At 39.0% G+C, this 16,202-nt stretch overlaps 1 protein-coding gene across 3 annotated transcripts in view; it reads left to right on the top strand.

The window, feature by feature from the left end:
* LOC124612990 (E3 ubiquitin protein ligase RIN2-like) overlaps positions 1 to 16,202 on the top strand; it is a 229,453-nt gene that overhangs the window by 207,118 nt on the left and 6,133 nt on the right. For all 3 annotated transcript variants that reach the window (XM_047141534.1, XM_047141535.1, XM_047141536.1), the window contains one exon: positions 6,215 to 6,383. In XM_047141534.1, the coding sequence (XP_046997490.1) occupies positions 6,215 to 6,383 (169 nt within the window). The remainder of the gene's footprint in view (positions 1 to 6,214; positions 6,384 to 16,202) is intronic.

Genomic DNA, 16,202 nt, shown 5'->3' with positions numbered 1-16,202 from the left:
GATTCCAATACAGCATATTACCAAGGGCGTACCCATGATCTGAACTAGGGGTGGAGGGGGGGGGGGGGGGGGGGGGCAGGCCATACTAGTCTCAGGAAACATGGACTCGAGACGAGACAACATACAGCACTTCTTATTAAATAAAACAGTAAACCAGTGAAAAACTGCTTTTAATAAACATTTTAAATACAAGAATTCACTTGTACAATCCGAGAAAACATGCAGCATTTCTTATTAAATAAAACAGTAGACTAGCGAAAAACTGCGAATATGTACTGGGGGCAGCTGCCCCCTCCCCCTCTGCCCCTCGCTGGGTACGCCCATGCATATTACTGTCACACTTTTGGTTACATAACCCTGTCTTTCAGCATAATCTGCGGTCGGCGGCGGCGGCCTGTGTGCACGCCACCCAAGGTACGTTAGCGGCGCGTAGCCTGGGGGCGTGTCTTGGTCTTCTCTTGTTCTCTTGTCATAGGTGAGCTTAGTTCGGCACCTGCTATACAATGTTTCCTATTGCCGATCGGTGTGCTGGCGAAGGTGTACGCCATGGGATTGGGCTATGTCAGAAATCGATCTCAATGTCTCCAGCAAAGATGGCGAAGGTGACGTAGACGGCGAGAGCGAAATGTTACATGGCGATGACTTACCTGCATCGTCACTTTTGGATGGCATCAGTTTTTCGCCCTGAAGCAATCAGAAAATTAAGGGTTCAGTTATTATTCCAAGTTTATTTTATTTCAATACAACTATACTTATGTCGATCAAATCTACCATCTCTTCCAAGAAACACTGAGCATGTTTTCACCTTGTGTGACGTTGCTAGTTTTTTGTGTCTCCACCTGTTTTTAACCCTTTAAAGCAAATGGAGTATTCTAAATCATTGCTACCGCACTTCGTAAAATACTTCCAACCTAGAGATGGTGCCTTTCTACAATATAACTGATGTCTCAGGACAACGAAAAGCTGCAGTATAGGCCAGCAGCTGTGAGCAAGTGTTGCAGCCTACACGTACTCGTGTACTGTGTAACAGGCCAAGCCACACGACAATACATACATCATCTCAACGGTGCCATGTCATTGTTGCTTGTTTCTCACTGTCAGAGTTTTTAAAAAGGCAATAATCGCTTTTCTCATTAATGGCAGTTTTAGAAACCTTACTCGCTTTTTTAGAAAGTTTTATTTAAAAACCAAAAATTTAAGCACTGCTGCTATGACAAATTGATTTGTGTGTGTGTGTTTTTATATCTTGGTATTAATATGAAATGAAAGAAAGCTGTTATAACCGAGACCATAAAAATACCAAAAAATGCAGGTTATTCAAAATTAAAATAATGGTATCGGTTTTAACCGCCTGGTTTTTCTCGTCCCTATCAAGTGGGCACACACTGTAGAGTACTTCAACTGGTGGAGGATTGTGTCAACACAACCAACAGAGACATCCAGTTTTGCAGTGAGGTGTTTCATTGTGATCCGTCGATCACTTTGAATGGGTGTCCCCATGTTCCAAAATTGCATGAGCCGCAGCTGTTTGTGGCCGGCCGGTATGTGGGAGATCGGACAGGTTTGCGCGACCTTGTTGCAATGACAGATACCTCGCCCAAAGACTCACCGTGCTTTTGTTCACTGTCAGGTCTCCCAGGACATTCTACAAGCGCTTATGAGTATGCATGATGGTCTCGTTTTGCGCCAATTGAAATTCAATGACAGCTCTCTGCTTAGAACGTACCTCCATTACAAACGCCATTTTGAAGGGCACGTTTAGTGCCGCCACCTATGGGAACGTCATGATACTACAGTGGCTGAAGCCTGAATATTCCGGGGTATTGTACAACAAATTTCGTATTATTTTCAACCGAAATTGTCTGAGAAAAAAAAAAAATGTTGCATTACTAATTGAACACCCCTCGTAATTTACATTCTGTAATAGCAGCAAACTCTCGCAACTTTGGTTAAATCATAATTTACACAATTTAAAATTGAAGAGTGCACTCCTAGCTATCAGTAGTTCACTAAGTACTAACTCTAAACACTGATCTGCAAACTGTAGCTACACAAGCATGCAAATAAAGTGACTGCTGTTTCTTTCAGTCACTCTGACAATGTTTAGGAAGTACATTATTTTTTATTGATGAGTCCCTATCTTCTCTGTCTTCCTTATTGAACTTAATAATAATAATAATAATAATAATAATAATAATAATAATGTCTATTCAACATTGAATAACCGAATACAATCCCTAGAAATAATACAGTTTCAGGACATCATACAGATTATTCTTCTGAATACATCAGTTTATAAATTACAAACTAAAGATTTGTTTGTATTAATAAATTTTACATTTTGATGCATTTTACATTTGGTAGTATACAATCACAATATTACAAATATTGTTTTATCAACATTATATTAGTTGTAGGTTACTTAAAACTATGAGCTTGACATACTTATGAAGCACTTTCCATACAGATATAATACTCGTCTAGGGAATAAAAAGGGTTTTCAACTAGAATTCTTTTTAGCTGATCTTTTAATTTGTTAGTAGGAAGGGTTGTGAGACTCTTTGGTAGGGCATTGGCTAGCTTCAGCCCAGCATGAAGTGCATTTTTTAAAATATAAAGCTGTTCTGTGGCTGTTTACATAGTATCTGAACTTTTGCCTTGTATCGTACTGGTGCAGGTCACAGTTGAAATTTGGATTCATTGTTTTCACAAGCAATATAACTTTCAATACCGGTATGTATACATCTATCATGGTAAGCACACCTAATTTTGGGAACAGATTCTGACATTATTCTCGAGGTTTGGCACCACAAATTATTCTGATAACTTTTTTTCTGTAGTGCTTAGATTGGCTTGAGTTGTTGCACCCCATATTCTTACAGCATAGTTTAAATTTGATGAGAATAGGGCATAATAAGCAGTTTTTAGTACACACATGTCCTTACAATATTTGCTAATCATATTTATAGCAAACACATTCTTCAACAGCTTATACGCTAAGGAATCGATATGCATGTCCCATTTGAGGCTGTCCTGGATTGTAATTCCCAAGAACTTGTCCATTTTTCCTTTTTTAAAATGTCATTTTCTATGGATAATTCCATGTCAATTTCCTTGTGTTAAATTCCATCATTGCAGTCTTTGAAACGCATTTAGATGGCTTTCATTAAAATACTTGACTATTTCATTAGTTACACTGTTGCACAGCACCTCCAGACTCTCACAGTCATTGTGCTTACACACTATTGATGTGTCATCTGCATAAAATATTTTTGTACAGTTAGGAGAACAATATTGTATATCATTAACATAAATCAAGAAAAGAAGGGGTCCCAAGACAGAACCTTGAGGCACTCCATATTTGATATCAGTAATTTTAGATTTGTAAGACCCACTGTTTGTTTTAAGCAAGATAAATTGTTTTCAATTGTTCATATACGATTTTATTAGCTCAGAGCCAGTTCCTCTTATACTTCCTGTGGTTAACTGAATCTTCTGTCAGTTCTTGGTACAACAACATTATAATAAATGAAAAGCACTAGTTTGTTTTTGTTCTACAGTATTACTAACTGGTTTTCAGCTTACAAGGCCATCTTCAGACATTTGCTGACTATTGTCACCAAAGAAGTTCTTTGATGACAATAGCCAGTAAATATCTGAAGATGGTCTTGTAAGCCAAAAACCAGTTAGTAACAATGTAGAACAAAAACAAACTTTATTTATTCCTGTGGTTTGCTGGTTCTACCTGTGGATTCACAAACCATCTCAGATTTGAAACTTACTGACAGATTAAAACTGTACATTAGACTAGGACCTGAACCTGAAGCCCTCACCATTTGCGGGAACATGCTCTGCCATCTGAGATACCTATGCATAACTATGGATTTTGAATTGTACAATCAAAACATTTGGAAGAATTTTCTGATGCTGTTTTTGTGGAGTTTTCAGGACATCATCAACACGCAGGGCTTCCCCACTTTGAGTAGTATTTGTAAGTGTGTGGTGATGTTTAGCCCGGCCCTTGTCGTTTATCAATGAAACACATAGCACAAGTCCCTGGGAACACTGCAAAAGTCAGGATGATGCAAAACCCGGGCACACCCACTAACATGCACCTGTGCACTTCTTATTCTTCTTCATTTCCATAAAGTACAAGCAGTAGGCCTTCTGACAGCTGTGTACTTGTTCAACAAGGACTGTCCACTGAATCTCAAATTCTTCGGTTATTTCTTTCAGCAGATTAATTATTAGCTGTTCTCCCAGTGCAGTGTCTCCCCTGAAAAGAATAACAATGTTATAAGAACTCGACAAATTCAAAACTGGGATCTTGCCTTTCATGAGTAATGTTCTTACTGATTGTGGTATCTAGGCATGTGTCATGACCAACCCTCGCAGCTATACTTCCACCAGCACTTAACTTCATACACTTCCTCACTTCATTCAAGTTCTGTTAGGAATGGTAAATAAGTCAGTGCTCCACAAAATCCTTCCTCCCAGGAGTACTAGATCTTCCAGGTATGCCGGAGAACCTCTATGAAGCTGGGAATGTGGGAGATGGAGTAGAAATAAAGCAGTGAGGGTTGGGGGGGGGGGGGGGAGGGGAGGTTGTAACCCATGCCTGATTCCAGATGTGAGTCCCGTTCTAGCACACAGTCCTAAACTGGCAGGACATCTCAAAAACAATGTGCACTCCATTGCAGAGTGAAAGATTCATTTTGGAAGATTGTTTCTTACGAATATCATTTCACTAACTTCATTTGTGATAACACCTAAGCTTCACTGTCACTCTGATGTTGTCAGTACAAGTTAACATTCTTCATTATAGAAGTTTAGATGCAAATATTATACATCACAATACATCACAATTCAGCTCTCACGTTCAACACTACGTTGGTACTATATGACTGCTTCTTGCAGTTACCTTGGGTTTCAGTATGGTAGGTGGCAGATCAATCTTTATTTCATCCTCATTTGACTGCTGCGCTACAGATCAGACTATCACCACAATTTAGATTGTGGAGCAATAACGGTGGGAGGGGGAGGGGAAAAGGGAGGACAGAGTGGGGCCTCTCTCAAACCAGTGATGTTAAAGGAAGCCTCTGTGAGTTTTTATGGTTTTAATTTGATTAGCACACGGGTGTTAGAGAGACACTCCATAAACTTCGATGGAAGTTTCATTGAGAAGTAAGTCATGTATCAAATGAAAAGTTGTTTATTTATTTGAAATTTCTCTGAATAAATGTCTTTATGGGAGACTATTACCATATATAAACATGTCTCCTATTACTTCAACCTCAAAAACATGCATTTCTTGCTAGAATCATGGAACAAATTTTTTTGTATAGGAAATAGGCATAATGAGAAAGACTAGTGTTTTTTCTTTGAGTTGATTTTGTGAATATATCAGCAATGCTTACAAATAATACAACATTTTAATGCTTTATTCAACATTTATATGACCACAATGCCAGTCTGGAAAACATATTATTTGATTAGTTGATTTACATAAATGATAGGCTTTGAAAATCCACATCTGAATATGCGATGACAAAAAGGAGAAAATTTTCAAGTTCATGCAATACTAACTGCATAATCATTAGTTTTCTATTATACCAGCACACAGTGACATGATCAGGTGGTATTGCTCTAACTCATTTTCCTCTTCAGTTGCACAATGTATCGGCAATTCTTGAGTCACACTCATTTTTCTCATGCTCTCTGGTGTGTATTATAATTCATTGGTTTGCAGTTGTAAATCACTTAATTTCATAAAATGTGATATAAATCATTGCCTAGAAGTCCTGAAGTACAATATATAATTGTACATTTATTGCAGAACAGCCTTCTAGATATTACACTCTCTACTATGACATATCAAAATAATATGATAATCGAAAATCTAAGAAGGAGGGGACATAAACATACATTTGCAGAGATATACTGGACCACTTATTGACATACTTAAATATCAGGAATTGTCCCTCAAACGTTTGCTATTCTCCTTCTGTGGAAGATATTCCCATGGACTGCCAAATTATTCATGAATAGAATTATGTACAAAAATTACTTTTTTATGTGTAATGATGCCACTCTAATGACTGACAAATAAAATTTTGTGGGGATAATGAAACTGGACAGATTTCTTTGTAACTGCAGGGCAAATGTGGAGATACAGAATAATAAAGCTTCTTTGTGGGTATGTTTTTCCCAACAGGTGTTTGTAGACATGTTCCCAACATTGCTGTCATTCCTGCGGCTGGATGTCCTGGAGTCTCTGGAAGCCCTGTGGGCACCAGTGCTACTGCGTGCGGGCACTGCAGGAATTTCACTGCTGGCAGCACTCGCAGTTGCCATGCTGCAATATGCACGTAATGGAAGCCACGGTTTGTAATATTTTGGATCTTTTTCTCTATTTGACTTTCGTTTATGTCATGACTTGCCATATTTCTCTTGGGAAATTGCCTCTCTCACCATAATTCAACCTTATATTTATGTTGTGTCACATTTGCAAAATATACACATTTGTGGTGTCCTAAAACTCAGTCTCAAAAGGTAAAACAGTGTTTCCCATCAGGGTGATTACAAATTAAAGCAGATAACTCAACTAATGTGCAAATTTATTCACTTATCAATTCAAGACTGTATAAGAGACCTGTTTGGTAAATACTTCAATAAGTCTGAATGTGGCTTCAGTTGCCTGATACAGCAGTCATGTGTGTGAGTTGCATTTGTGTGTGTGTGTTCTATTTTTGACGAAGGCCTTATTTGTGAGAGTCTTGTGAGTCTGCAACTCAGTGCCTCCGCTATATGGTGAGTGTCAACTTTCCTTTCCATAATTTTGTTACATTCCATCCTGGATTTTCCATTGTTTCAATGGAAGTTTCATCTTGCACAAATGATGTGCAAAATTTGGTGCATATGTAACTGGACGTTAAGGAACTTGGTACACCATAATAAAACAGCATCTCAAGAGTTCAAAAATTTTGCCTTACATTTGACTTGCCAGTTGTATAGATGAATATGTAAAGGTTATAATAGAGGGAAACATTCCACGTAGGAAAAATATATCTAAAAACAAAGATGATGTGACTTACCAAATGAAAGTGCTGGCAGGTCGACAGACACACAAACGAACACAAACATACACACAAAATTCAAGCTTTCGCAACAAACTGTTGCCTCATCAGGAAAGAGGGAAGGAGGGGAAAGACGAAAGTATGTGGGTTTTAAGGGAGAGGGTAAGGAGTCATTCCAATCCCGGGATCTTTGCCTCTGCACTTCTGCCTCGACTGACATCTCTGCCCAAACTCTTTGTCTTTAAATATGTCTGCTTGTGTCTGTATATGTGTGGATGGATATGTGTGTGTGTGTGTGCGAGTGTATTCCCGTCCTTTTTTCCCCCAAGGTAAGTCTTTCCGCTCCCGGGATTGGAATGACTCCTTACCCTCTCCCTTAAAACCCATATCCTTTCGTCTTTCCCCTCCTTCCCTCTTTCCTGATGAGGCAACAGTTTGTTGCGAAAGCTTGAATTTTGTGTGTATGTTTGTGTTCGTTTGTGTGTCTGTCGACCTGCCAGCACTTTCATTTGGTAAGTCACATCATCTTTGTTTTTTGAATATGTAAAGGGTTACACTACACGAAGCAACATACTGCACATGAATTTCCTTCATTATAGTTACCACCATGTCACTTCATTCAGTTAGAAATAAGGAAGAAGTTATTATTTATTTGATCCATGTGATCTGATACTACACAGTGTGTTACAGATTGACTAAGATAGCTTCACTGAATAGTTCATGTTTTTCACGTAAAGGTAAAGTTAAACTTCTGTAGAGGCCTACAGACATTTGCCTCATGGAAACCATGCCTGCTCAATAGTGGAATAACAAATGATGACAGCAAAGTGATGTACAGACCAGATTGAGATACACTGAATAAAGGAAATATTATTGTTTTCTGTCAACAGCTAGACATAACTACAGAATAACCAAATACGGACATAGCTTGCCTAGAGCAGATTTTAGTTCTGGGACTAATTTTTGCACATCAAAAAGTTTAAATAAGTGAGTAGAGGTGATGGGCTTTCTGCATATTTCTCAACTGCAGCTAAGGAAAAATAATCCAAGAGTGGCAAAAACTAAAATTCAAGCTTAAAATTGGTGAACAAATAAAGTTAGGAAGAACTAATATTAGGATAGACTGCTTAGCTTTTGTGGATAAATTTTCAGTTCTCTGTGACATCTAAACAGTACAAAAACAAATATAAATTGTTGAAGAAACAGCAGAAAGATTAGTTCTCCAAATCTCATTTCAAGAAGACAAAGTACGTACATGTCTAGCTAGAATTTGGGACCCAAAATTCTAGAAAATAAATATGGAAAAATCTAGAGATTTATGATGAATTGTAATGGTCTTGATTGCAATGTGATGTAACAACTAGACAATAAACAGTTTCGGCTGAATAGCTATGCTTGCATTATAGTATCTAATTACAGCACTAACCACAACAATATTTTTACTACATGTGACTTGTTAGTATTAAAAGGGGGTCAAAGCATGCCTTTTAGCATATAAACCCAGTATGTTTTGTAGACTAACAGCCTATGACAAGTTATGCTTAATACAGATTTTGTCATGGTTGACACTGTGCTTGGTTACTAATATAGTATATAAAGTAGTGGCAGCAGGAGAACACAAACCTAAAAGATACTACAGTTTGCAAGCTTTTGGAGCCAGTGGCTCCTTCTTTTGGCAGTAGGACTGGAGGGGAAGGAAGAGGGGTGAAGGAAAATGACTGGTGAGGTTTAGGAAAAGGGGTAGAGCTTGGAAAAATCACCCACAACCCCAGGTCAGGGAACACCTGTCAGACAGTTTTGAAAATCTGAGAGCTTAAAGGTGGAAGGTGGGGTAATATGCAAAACATTGTACATGAGTTAATAAGACTAAACCTCACTGATCCTTTCCGTTCACTGCTATTCCTTCCCCTTCAACTTTTCTGCTAAAAGAAGGAACCACTGGCTCTGAAAGCTTGGAAATTGTAATACCTTTTATACATGTGTTCTCCTGCCACCACTTGGTGAATAGATTTTTTATCTATCTAATTACATTATAGTTTCAAAAATTAATTATTTTCATTGATAATTAGTGTATGCTTGATATGAGAATGGTAGCTAGTCAACAGAAACTGGTTACACCTAGCTGTTATTACTTTGTTACTTTGTTTTGTGATCAAGATGATTATAATTTATAATAAATAATACATATCACTATGTCTCTGTTGCCTGAATCTGCCAGGTCATACAAAATTCAGTGTTTCTCATCAGTTCGAGTATTCGGGTGCAACGATTTAAGAGACTGGTATAGGAAAGACTGGTTACAAAATACACTCCTGGAAATTGAAATAAGAACACCGTGAATTCATTGTCCCAGGAAGGGGAAACTTTATTGACACATTCCTGGGGTTAGATACATCACATGATCACACTGACAGAACCACAGGCACATAGACACAGGCAGCAGAGCATGCACAATGTCGGCACTAGTACAGTGTATATCCACCTTTCGCAGCAATGCAGGCTGCTATTCTCCCATGGAGACGATCGTAGAGATGCTGGATGTAGTCCTGTGGAACGGCTTGCCATGCCATTTCCACCTGGCGCCTCAGTTGGACCAGCGTTCGTGCTGGACGTGCAGACCGCGTGAGACGACGCTTCATCCAGTCCCAAACATGCTCAATGGGGGACAGATCTGGAGATCTTGCTGGCCAGGGTAGTTGACTTACACCTTCTAGAGCACGTTGGGTGGCACGGGATACATGCGGACGTGCATTGTCCTGTTGGAACAGCAAGTTCCCTTGCCGGTCTAGGAATGGTAGAACGATGGGTTCGATGACGGTTTGGATGTACCGTGCACTATTCAGTGTCCCCTCGACGATCACCAGTGGTGTACGGCCATTGTAGGAGATCGCTCCCCACACCATGATGCCGGGTGTTGGCCCTGTGTGCCTCAGTCGTATGCAGTCCTGATTGTGGCGCTCACCTGCACGGCGCCAAACACGCATACGACCATCATTGGCACCAAGGCAGAAGCGACTCTCATCGCTGAAGACGACACGTCTCCATTCGTCCCTCCATTCACGCCTGTCGCGACACCACTGGAGGCGGGCTGCACGATGTTGGGGCGTGGGCGGAAGACGGCCTAACGGTGTGCGGGACCGTAGCCCAGCTTCATGGAGACGGTTGCGAATGGTCCTCGCCGATACCCCAGGAGCAACAGTGTCCCTAATTTGCTGGGAAGTGGCGGTGCGGTCCCCTACGGCACTGCGTAGGATCCTACGGTCTTGGCGTGCATCCGTGTGTCGCTGCGGTCCGGTCCCAGGTCGACGGGCACGTGCACCTTCCGCCGACCACTGGCGACAACATCGATGTACTGTGGAGACCTCACGCCCCACGTGTTGAGCAATTCGGCGATACGTCCACCCAGCCTCCCGCGTGCCCACTATACGCCCTCGCTCAAAGTCCGTCTACTGCACATACGGTTCACGTCCACGCTGTCGCGGCATGCTACCAGTGTTAAAGACTGCGATGGAGCTCCGTATGCCACGGCAAACTGGCTGACACTGACGGCGGCGGTGCACAAATGCTGCGCAGCTAGCGCCATTCGACGGCCAACACCGCGGTTCCTGGTGTGGCCGCTGTGCCATACGTGTGATCATTGCTTGTACAGCCCTCTCGCAGTGTCCGGAGCAAGTATGGTGAGTCTGACACACCAGTGTCAATGTGTTCTTTTTTCCATTTCCAGGAGTGTATGTTGCCACAAACCAGAAACAGATCCCATACTTGCAAGAGATATTTAGAACACAAAATACATTTAAAAATAGACAAAACTGAGACACTAAAGCATGGTCATAAAACCACAGTATATTTATGTGGCTGACACATTCATTTTAAAGAGAAAGACAAGCACTGAATAAATCCAAAAGACAGAAGAAAAATGTACCAGGAAACTTTTAGGCCAAAATATGCTGAAGGAGGAACGTATAGATTAGAGCATACAAGGAAATTCAGAAGTATACTTCTTAAGTATTAGGTTATGAAAAAAAAAAGTATTTTTGTTATTGGTTTGTTCCTTAAAACAGAAGCATTTTAAAAGAATAGAGCCAACAAAACTATCTAAATAAGTTGCGGTACTAAAAAAAAATTTCACTAAAGCTCAAATTGAGACCATAAAATGAAATGCAAAGGTAAAAGGTGACCTGAAAGAAGCAATGACTATACAACAGGAAATACAACATAAAAAAGATTAAGATGGGTATAATAAATGTATGCATAAAGTTTTCTGAATCACTAATACAAATTCTCAAACACAGATGCAGTGCGATGGCCAATTGGAACAATATTGAATGAATAGAAGAACAGAAAAAGAAACATAGTGTACATTGGAAGAGATACAATAAAAAATAAGTTCAAATGAATAAAAAACTAGAAATATGTATTAAAATTAAAGATCTGAAAATAGCCATGTTCCTACTTACTTCACTTAACTATGTGCTGCATATTATCTGTCAATTGAATAACAAGATGAATTACTAAAATGGAAAGAGAAAATTTCTAATAGTTCACAGCTATTCTGAGATCTTTCTCACAACATCGTGCAACTATTTTGACATCAGACTAGTGAATGACACATGAGCACATTGATAATATAAGTGAAGAAAGCTACTCATTTGTCTTCATGAGAATGCATGAATCCTATTACAGGGCATTGCTCTGTTTATAAATGAAGTAGGAATTTCCATACTAGCTGATTTCCAACACGGGCAGGCAGATAAATATTAGCTCTGTTTTAACATTTAGAATTCACTAACATAATATAGTGATTTATTATGGAAAATCAGTTTGAAAGTCTCTCCGGTAAGCATGTGATAACAAACCGTTCAGTATTGATGATATTTCTTCATTCCTAAATAAAAGCATTTCCTATATCAAATGAATTAAACTCACTAAATTTAAATGAATGACTCAATGCGTATGAAATGAATAAAGGTAAAATGACATGAAATTGTATCATTGAAAACAAGACAGAAATGTTGAAGCTGGAATTTAATGAATAAATTGTGAGAAACAAAAATTTGTGGGAGACTAGGACTCAAACTCAGGTTTCCTAACTTTTCACAAGCAGTAATCTTAACCATTATCCATTCTGAGCATGCTCACAGACCGGACGTTAACTGTCTTTGTCACTGATGTTTCCACCAATGATTTCTGAACACTGTAACTAGATGTTTTCCTACCAGGTGTGTGGGAGTAGCATCTCTGGGGAATCGATTATGTGGAGGGCTGGTGTATATATATCATTTGACTTAAATTCACTGCAATTAACCAAAGAGAATCAAAGTAACTCACTTTTATAAACTGCTTCCAACAAGCAGAATATCTGTGTTTGAATCCCAGTCCAGCACAAAGTTTCATTAGTCATGAGATGTTCATTGAATTGCAGTTGCAGCATATATGACCAGCTTTCATTGACAGCATTTCATATTGTTGCATCATCATTGATTTCCAGAAACTGTCACTGATTTTTCCACATAAGCAGTGACAGTGGATGTTAGAGACTGGCCTGGAGGTATGCTCAAACAGCCTTATGGCTAAGATGATTGGTCATGAAAAGCATAAATCCATGCTATAGATCCCAGTTCATTTCTGTTACGGTCAGTAGAAACCAAAATAGCAATAAACTATACTTTCTTTTATGTGCTTGAAAACAGAGGGTGTCCAACGAAGTGCTTCCTGATGTTAAAAGTAAGTAAGACTGAAAGAAAAATGCAAACTGTATGTTTATTGCAAAAGTTGAAAGAATCTTACACAGTAGTTTCTACTAACAGACGGCACTGTAATTTCAATACATTGTGCCTAAAAATAGTACTCTGAAGCTCAGAGTGATCAGTTCACCTGTTAAAATGTCAAAGAAGGTTAGTATACTGAACAAAGAGGTTGAAATCATGAATTCCATTGAACAAGATGTGTTTCTGGCACTGGAGTATCACAGGTTAGAAAACAGTATTATGACAACAAGGTGCAGTTTTCAAACATGACTTAATGTTCCAAAAACATCTGATGTGAAAACCATTCAGAAATGTGTGGCATAGCAATGTGGATTCTTCCCACCAATTTTGTTTTTCTAATCCAAAAAATAACCAAATTTTTCACAAACTTTTATCCTAATTTCAGTATTTTTCCTAGTAATATGCAGCACTCGCTTAAAAATCTTAAGTTCTTAATTAGACTAGATTTCACTGCAATTCATTATTCAGATTATTGTTATACATGTTCTGGTACCATTTGTGTAATTAGTTTTCATTACAACACTTTCAATTCAAAGTTACAGTTAATTGTAGTTAGCATTACAGTTCATTACATGCACAAAAAAACCTATGGGCTAATACTTAGATTTGAGGAAAGTAACAAACACCATTTGAACCTTAATCATTCCCGCTTTCCTGTAAAGTACTTTAAATTACCTAAAACTAATTATCTTCTACAGTAATTAAACTTGAAGTTCTGAACTAGTACCACTTTTCATCACAGATTTCATCAAAATCACTGTCAGATTCTGGACTTCGACTGCTTACTTTTGTTACCTTAATTTTTCTGCACAGTTTGACATCCAACATTAATTAAGTCACTAATTAATAATTCCACGTACATTGAGATGACAAAAGCCATGTGATAGCTCCTAATGTCATGATGGACCTCCTTTTGCTTGGTTTAGTGCAGCAGCTCGATGTGGCATGGATTCAACAAGTTGTTGGAGGTCCCCTGCAGAAATATTGAACCACAGCTGTCTGCACTTGCGAAAGTGTTGCTGGTGCAGGATTTTGTGCCTGAATTGACCTCCTCATTATGTCCCATAAATGTTCTATGGGATTCATGTTGGGTGATCTGTAGGACCAAATCATTAACTCTAACTGTCCAAAATGTTTTTCAAAGCTATTATGAATAATTGGGAGTACTACATCAGTGTTCGGGAACGTGAAGGCCCCATGAATGGCTGCAGATTGTTTCCATGTAGCCAAACATTGCCATTTTGAGTCAAGGACTGGTTCTGATGGACCAGGGGATCCAGTCCATTCAATGTAAACACAGCCCACATCATCATGGAGCCACCACCAGCTTGCACACTGCCTTGTTGACAACTTTGGTCCACAGCTTTGTGGGGTCTGCGTCACACTCAAACCCTACTGTCAGCTCTTACCAACAGAAATTGGGAGACATCCAACCATGCTATGAGTTTCCAGTATTTAGGGCCCAACTGATGTGGTCATGAGCCCAGAAGAGGTGCTGCAGGCAATGTCATGCTGTTAGAAAAGGCACTTATGTTGGTTGTCTGCTGCCACACTGCATTACTGCCAAATTTCACTGCTCTATCATAATGGATACATTTGTCATATGTCCCACATTGATTTGAGCTGTTATTTAACGTAGTGTTGCTTGTCTGTTAGCACTAACAATTCTATGCAAATGCCACTGCTCTCAGGCATTGGGTGAGGGCCGTCGAATACTGCATTGTCGATGGTGAGAGGCAATGCCTGAAATTTGATATTCCTAGCATACTCTTGATGCTGTGGATCTCAGAATATTGACTTCCCTAATGATTTCAGAAACAGAATGTCCCATGCATGTAGCTCCAACTCCCATTCCACTTTTAAGTCCATTAATTCCCGTCATGAGGACATAATCTGTTGGAAACCTGTTCACAGAAATTGCCTGAGTACAAATGACACCTCTGCCAATGCGCTACCTTTTTATGCCTTGTGTGTATGATACTAGTACTGTCTGTGTATGTGCATATCGCTATCCCATCACTTTTGCACATCAATGTAATTTACAATGACTCGCAATATGGCACTAATACATCTACATTAGGGGGATTCACATTGCAGAAGAACAGTAGTACCCATGCACTTTTCTAAATTAGTAACCAGCAACATTTTTTTAAAATTCAAAATTCTGTTAGTTCTTATAGCTCATCAAAAACAGCAAATTTCAATGCAGCAAAATTTTAAAGCATTATGTAATTTTCAAAATAACAATCTTTATAAGACCATCCAGTCATGAAACAATCAATCTGTAGTTTGACATCTAAAGAGTAATATCTATGTTGAATGTGTCCTCACTGCTTGATTCACACCACAATTACCTGTATCTTGTACACGAGAATATGCATACTTGAAACCACAAAACTAAAGAACTTTAATATTTAATTACTCAAGAGAGATTTTTGTAACCTAAATTAATGAACATTTGAAATGAACTGTGTTATAATTACCAAAAGTGTGAATTGTAATTGTCAGTGAAGTGAACTATTGTGAGATTCAGTAATTTGTGTGATTGATTCACTTAAATGAATCACCGAAGTATAACTGTCTTTAACAAATTGCTAAAGAACTGTGTTGTTTTTAGATAACTGTGAACTGTTCATTTTGTGCCACAATTTAAAAACTTCAGCAACATGATCATGCATGCTGGCTGAAGACTTTGTTACTTACTGTTCGTAGTGTAAAAACTGGTTACCATTATTAACTCATCTCTGAAGTGAATAAAATGTGTGCGTAAATGACATCCAAAATATGGTGCCACGTACATCAATGAACAAACGCCATTCCACAATGAAGTAGATTTTTAACTTTGTGATGATCAAGATTTGTGCTACTGAGAATAAGACTACAAAATCCAGGTAAGTTCCGTCACAAGCTCTTCCCCAAATTGAACAGACAGGCAGCATGGCTGATGATCTAATTGGGAATAAGCCCCAGGGCAACTGTAATTACTTCTGAAAATGTTTCCCTAGTTCCTAGGCTTGTTCAGCAACAGCAAAGGAAATCCATCTGAAGAGTTGCAGCAGAAACTGGTCAGAAAGTTCTAGCATGCATGCAATACTGAGAAACAATCTACATGTTTCCATCCAAAATCCAAAGTTGCTATAGTCTGTCGGTAAACTGAAGAGCGAGCGAGCGAGTCCCCACTCTGCCAACCCAGCTACGTCACAAGGCGCTTCTACAGGCTGTTTCACAACGTAGTACCGGCCCTGCCGCGGCGCGCGATTTAAATCTGTGGCGACGTCGTACACAGATACGTCTCGGCTGCGTTTTTTTTAGACAAATGCATTAAAACCATAAGGAATACAAAAGACGATAGCTTCTT

Source organism: Schistocerca americana, chromosome 4 (genome assembly GCF_021461395.2).
Source record: "Schistocerca americana isolate TAMUIC-IGC-003095 chromosome 4, iqSchAmer2.1, whole genome shotgun sequence".
NCBI lineage: Eukaryota > Metazoa > Arthropoda > Insecta > Orthoptera > Acrididae > Schistocerca > Schistocerca americana.
The sequence above is the reverse complement of the archived record's forward strand: the minus strand, read 5'-3'. Positions and strand labels throughout refer to the sequence as shown.